General features: G+C 51.9%; 1 protein-coding gene across 1 annotated transcript; it reads left to right on the forward strand.

Moving 5' to 3' along the window:
- Window positions 1-347: 347 nt before the first annotated feature.
- Window positions 348-3,909, forward strand: TP53TG5 (TP53 target 5). Its single transcript, XM_012657899.1, has 5 exons — window positions 348-395; window positions 717-791; window positions 991-1,121; window positions 2,625-3,136; window positions 3,839-3,909. Exons 1-5 carry the CDS (start codon window positions 348-350, stop codon window positions 3,907-3,909), a joined length of 837 nt encoding a protein of 278 aa, XP_012513353.1.

Raw genomic sequence — 3,909 nt, forward strand, 5'->3', positions numbered from 1 at the left:
TTTAACCTCTTCGAACCTTGGCTTCCTCATTTAAAAAGAGGAGATAATCCTCTTACCTCACAGGGAGGTTGTGACAATGTACACTGCTGCCTGTCGCCCCCTGTCTGTTTCTCTACAGAGGGAGTTTCCTTCTCACCCTCCACCCTCCACCCCTGCCACACACACTCCTTGGAGATGCAGGCCTGCTGCTGTCACATTTCAGTGATGTCACAGCTACCCACCCTGGGAAAGCCAGCACCACCATGTGCTGCCCAGCCTGAGTGCTGGCTGAACTGAGAGGGGCAGTGTGCAGGTGGTGCTTGGTACAAGTCTTGCTTCATCGATCTTTGAGGCCTCACAGCCCCAGCATGAGTCCATCAGCAAAGAAGAGGCCCAAGAAAAGCATGGTTTCCAAGGTCGGACTTTGGACTGAACCCTGGGGGTGGGCCCCCTAGAGGGGCCTTAAGGAAGGGTCCAGCCTTACCAAGGACAGAGACCTTCCAGCTTGGGAGGAAAGGGAATGGTGAAGGGTGAAGGGATGTCAGGAGGGTTAACATGGTCTCCCCAGTTCTGCTCTCAAACCAACGTGACAACACTCTCAGTCTAGGGTTGGTCAAACCATGCTCAGACAAATGGAAAGGCATGGATTCCTCCTTTGTTCATTTTCTCTCTCTCTCTCTCTCCTCTCTGTCCTCTCTCTCTCTCTCTCTTCCTCTTTCACACTCTCTGTCCCTCAGATACAAGATGAGGAGCCACAGGACAAGATAAGGCAGCCAGTCAGCAAAGGAATTGAGTGGAACCGACTTAGAAGGGTGAGATGCCCCATTTTGGCCCAAGCTTAGGGGAGCCTAAGTACCCCTGCGGTGCTGCTCCTGGTTGCCAGGCTGAGTGACCCAGAAGGAGTCAGCAGGCTCAGCCCTGAGCTGAGCTGAGCCAGAGACAGGCAGGGGAGTGGGAGGCTTTCCTGGGAGAGCTGAAGCTTCTATTTTTTTGGTTTCTCGTCCCTGGCAGGTGATAAAAAACTTGTCACTCTTGAAGCTGCTCAAGAGCTCAAACCGCCGGATCCAAGACCTGCATAAGCTGGCCAAAAGGTGTTGGAATTCACTTCTCAGAGTTCCAAAGATGCTCGATATCACCTCTGGGTGAGCTCGGCCCACCCATGGCCCCCAGGGTGGACCCAGTAGCTGTCTTTACTGGGAACAGGCAGTGTGCTAAGGAATTTTAGAGAACCACCAGTCTAATTTTCACAAAGGCTCTGTGAGAAAGGTATTTATTAACCCTATTTTACTGATGGAGAGCTGAGGCTCAAGCGGTAAAGTGACGTGTCTCAGTTAACTGAACTGGTAAGTGGCAGAGCTCGGATTTGAAGCCATTCCTGTCTGATATCAGAGCTGTGGTCACAACAATGGTTATCACCCAATCATGGGCCTAGTCTCCACCTGGGCACTGAGTGAGAGGGGTCACTCCTCCTCCCCACCTCCAAGTCAACATCTCCCAGAGATTCACCTGCAGACTGGCCCCTGAAATCTAACGACTAGTTAATCTTGCTGAGGCTCAAGTTCCTCATATGTCCCCTCAGAGTATTAAGAAAGCTAACATTTATTAGGTACCTACTAAGTGCCAGCTACTGTGCTAATAAGCACTTTTTTTTCCCCATTTAGCTTATTCTTCACAACAATCCTATCGGGTAGATAGAATTACCCCTGTTTTACAGATAGGGAAACTAAGGCTCTGAGAGGTTAAATTTCTTGCCCAAATCGAACAGATGGGCCGGGGGTGGTGGCTCACACCTGTAAACCTAGCACTCTGGGAGGCTGAGGCGGGAGGATTGCCTGAAGTCAGGAGTTCAAGACCAGCCTGAGCAAGAGCGAGACCCCATCCCTACCAAAAATAGAAAAATTAGCCGGGCATGGTGGCACACGCCTGTAGTCCCAGCTACTCGGGAGGCTGAGGCAGAAGGATTGCTTGAGCCCAGGAGTTTGAGGTTGCTGTGAGCTAGGCTGAGGCCACAGCACTCTAGCCCGGGAAACAGAGCGAGACTCTGTCTCAAAACAAACAAACAAACCAAAAAACCTAAAAAACAAATCACACAAATGGTAAGAGACAAAAGCAGGATCTGAGTCCCAGTTTGTGTGACTGCAAAGCCTTGTTCTATAAGCCACTCTGCTGCTTCACTGCCTCCTACTTTGCAGGACTGAGCCTGACATAGAGTAGGCACTCAATCAGCGGTGGCCACTTTTTTTTTTTTTTGATACAGAATCTCACTGTGTTGCCTGGGCTAGAGTGCCATGGCATCAGCCTAGCTCACAGCGACCTCAGACTCCTGGGCTCAAGCGATCCTCCTGCCTCAGCCTCCCAAGTAGCTGGGACTACAGGTGTGTGCCACCATGCCTGGCTATTTTTTTCTATTTTTGGTAGGGACAGTCTCACTCTTGCTCAGGCTGGTCTCAAACTCCTGAGCTCAAGCGATCCTCCCACCTCAGCATCCCAGAGTGCTAGGATTACTAGAGAAGTTTCTTTTCAGGCCCTCTCTAGCTTTCTTAACAGGCTCCCCTGAGCTGGCTGCATAGCAGTCGTCTCAGAGCTAGGCTAGAGGACCAGGGCCTTAGTCCTGCTCTCCTGATTGCCTTTCCTCTCCCTGCCAGGGAAAACAATGTCTACAATAAAGTGAAACAAAATCATGAAGAGTTCCAGGAGACTAGGTGCCCCAAGACACCAGAACTGAAGTCCAGGAAATTGGAGTCCATAGGGGAACCTAAGGAGACAAACCCCAAGGAGTGGAAGCCTACAATCCTGTCAAGGATGAGAAACGAGGCAAAGGGGTCCCCTGCAGCAGTGCTATGGAAAGAACAGGTGGATTCTGAGGTCCCAAGTACATCGAGGGGCCTGAACACTGGAGCCCGGAGGAGGCAACTACTCGCTGAGGACCCCCAAATCATCTTCCTGAAGAACCCCCACCACAGAACTCCCATGGGGGACATGAAGCAGCTGGATGTAGCTGACCAGTGGATCTGGTTTGAGGGGCTGCCCACACGAGTCCATATCCCAGCTCCCCGGGTGATGTGCAGATCCTCCGCTCTGCGCTGGGTTAAGCGCTGCTGCACCCGCTTCTGCTCTGCATCACTTGAGCTGCCTATGTACCGTCCATACAAGGTGGGTGTGACAACACCCCTGCCAGGCCAGGGGGAGATGCAGGCCCAGAGCTGGGCCGTAGAGTCAGAGGGCTCAGGTTCCAGAGTCTTGAGGGCTGTGTCTGGCAGTGCTGGGAGGCTCTGCCTTCATGCCCAGAGAGGGAGAAACCATTGACCAAGGCCACACAGCAGGGCAATGGCTAGGCTGAGCCCTGTCAGGGTGCAACCAGGGGCTCTGGGGAAGCAGGGGGCATTGGAGTGTGGGTTTTGAGGTGGGTCATCTCGTCGCCTAAAGGCCTTAGGAAGGGGGGAAATTGCTGTGGCTCTGAATCTCACAGTCAGAGGTCTAAGTAAGCAGTTTAAGGATTTCCAAATGTGGGAGGGGGAAGTGGTCAAGTAGGGCTTTACTGCACCTCATCCTCTCTTAGACCAAATCAACTCTCCATTTATGTATGATTTATTCATGCTTTAAATGAAAAAGTTCCTTAGCAAAAAAAAAAGAAGAAGAAGAAGAAGAAGAAAATACTCCAGCCTCCCTCCATGGGAGAATTGAAGTCCCATAAAAGGAAGGGGGTAATTATTCTCTGGGTTCCAGCTTAAGGGAGGCTCTTTCCCTTTAGCAAAAGCAGTGTCTCCAAACTGCCACAGACACCGTAGCGCCCTCTCCCCGAACGACAGCGCCCCCTGGAGGCGATCTTAGCACCTAACTCTGAGGTCTCTGCTCGCAGGTGATGTGACCCGGGATGGAGCCAGAGGTGCGAGCCGAGAGCAGAGGGTGGATGATCGCAAAATCAGCTGA

This window comes from Propithecus coquereli, unplaced genomic scaffold (assembly GCF_000956105.1).
Source record: "Propithecus coquereli isolate 6110/MARCELLA unplaced genomic scaffold, Pcoq_1.0 Scaffold566, whole genome shotgun sequence".
NCBI lineage: Eukaryota > Metazoa > Chordata > Mammalia > Primates > Indriidae > Propithecus > Propithecus coquereli.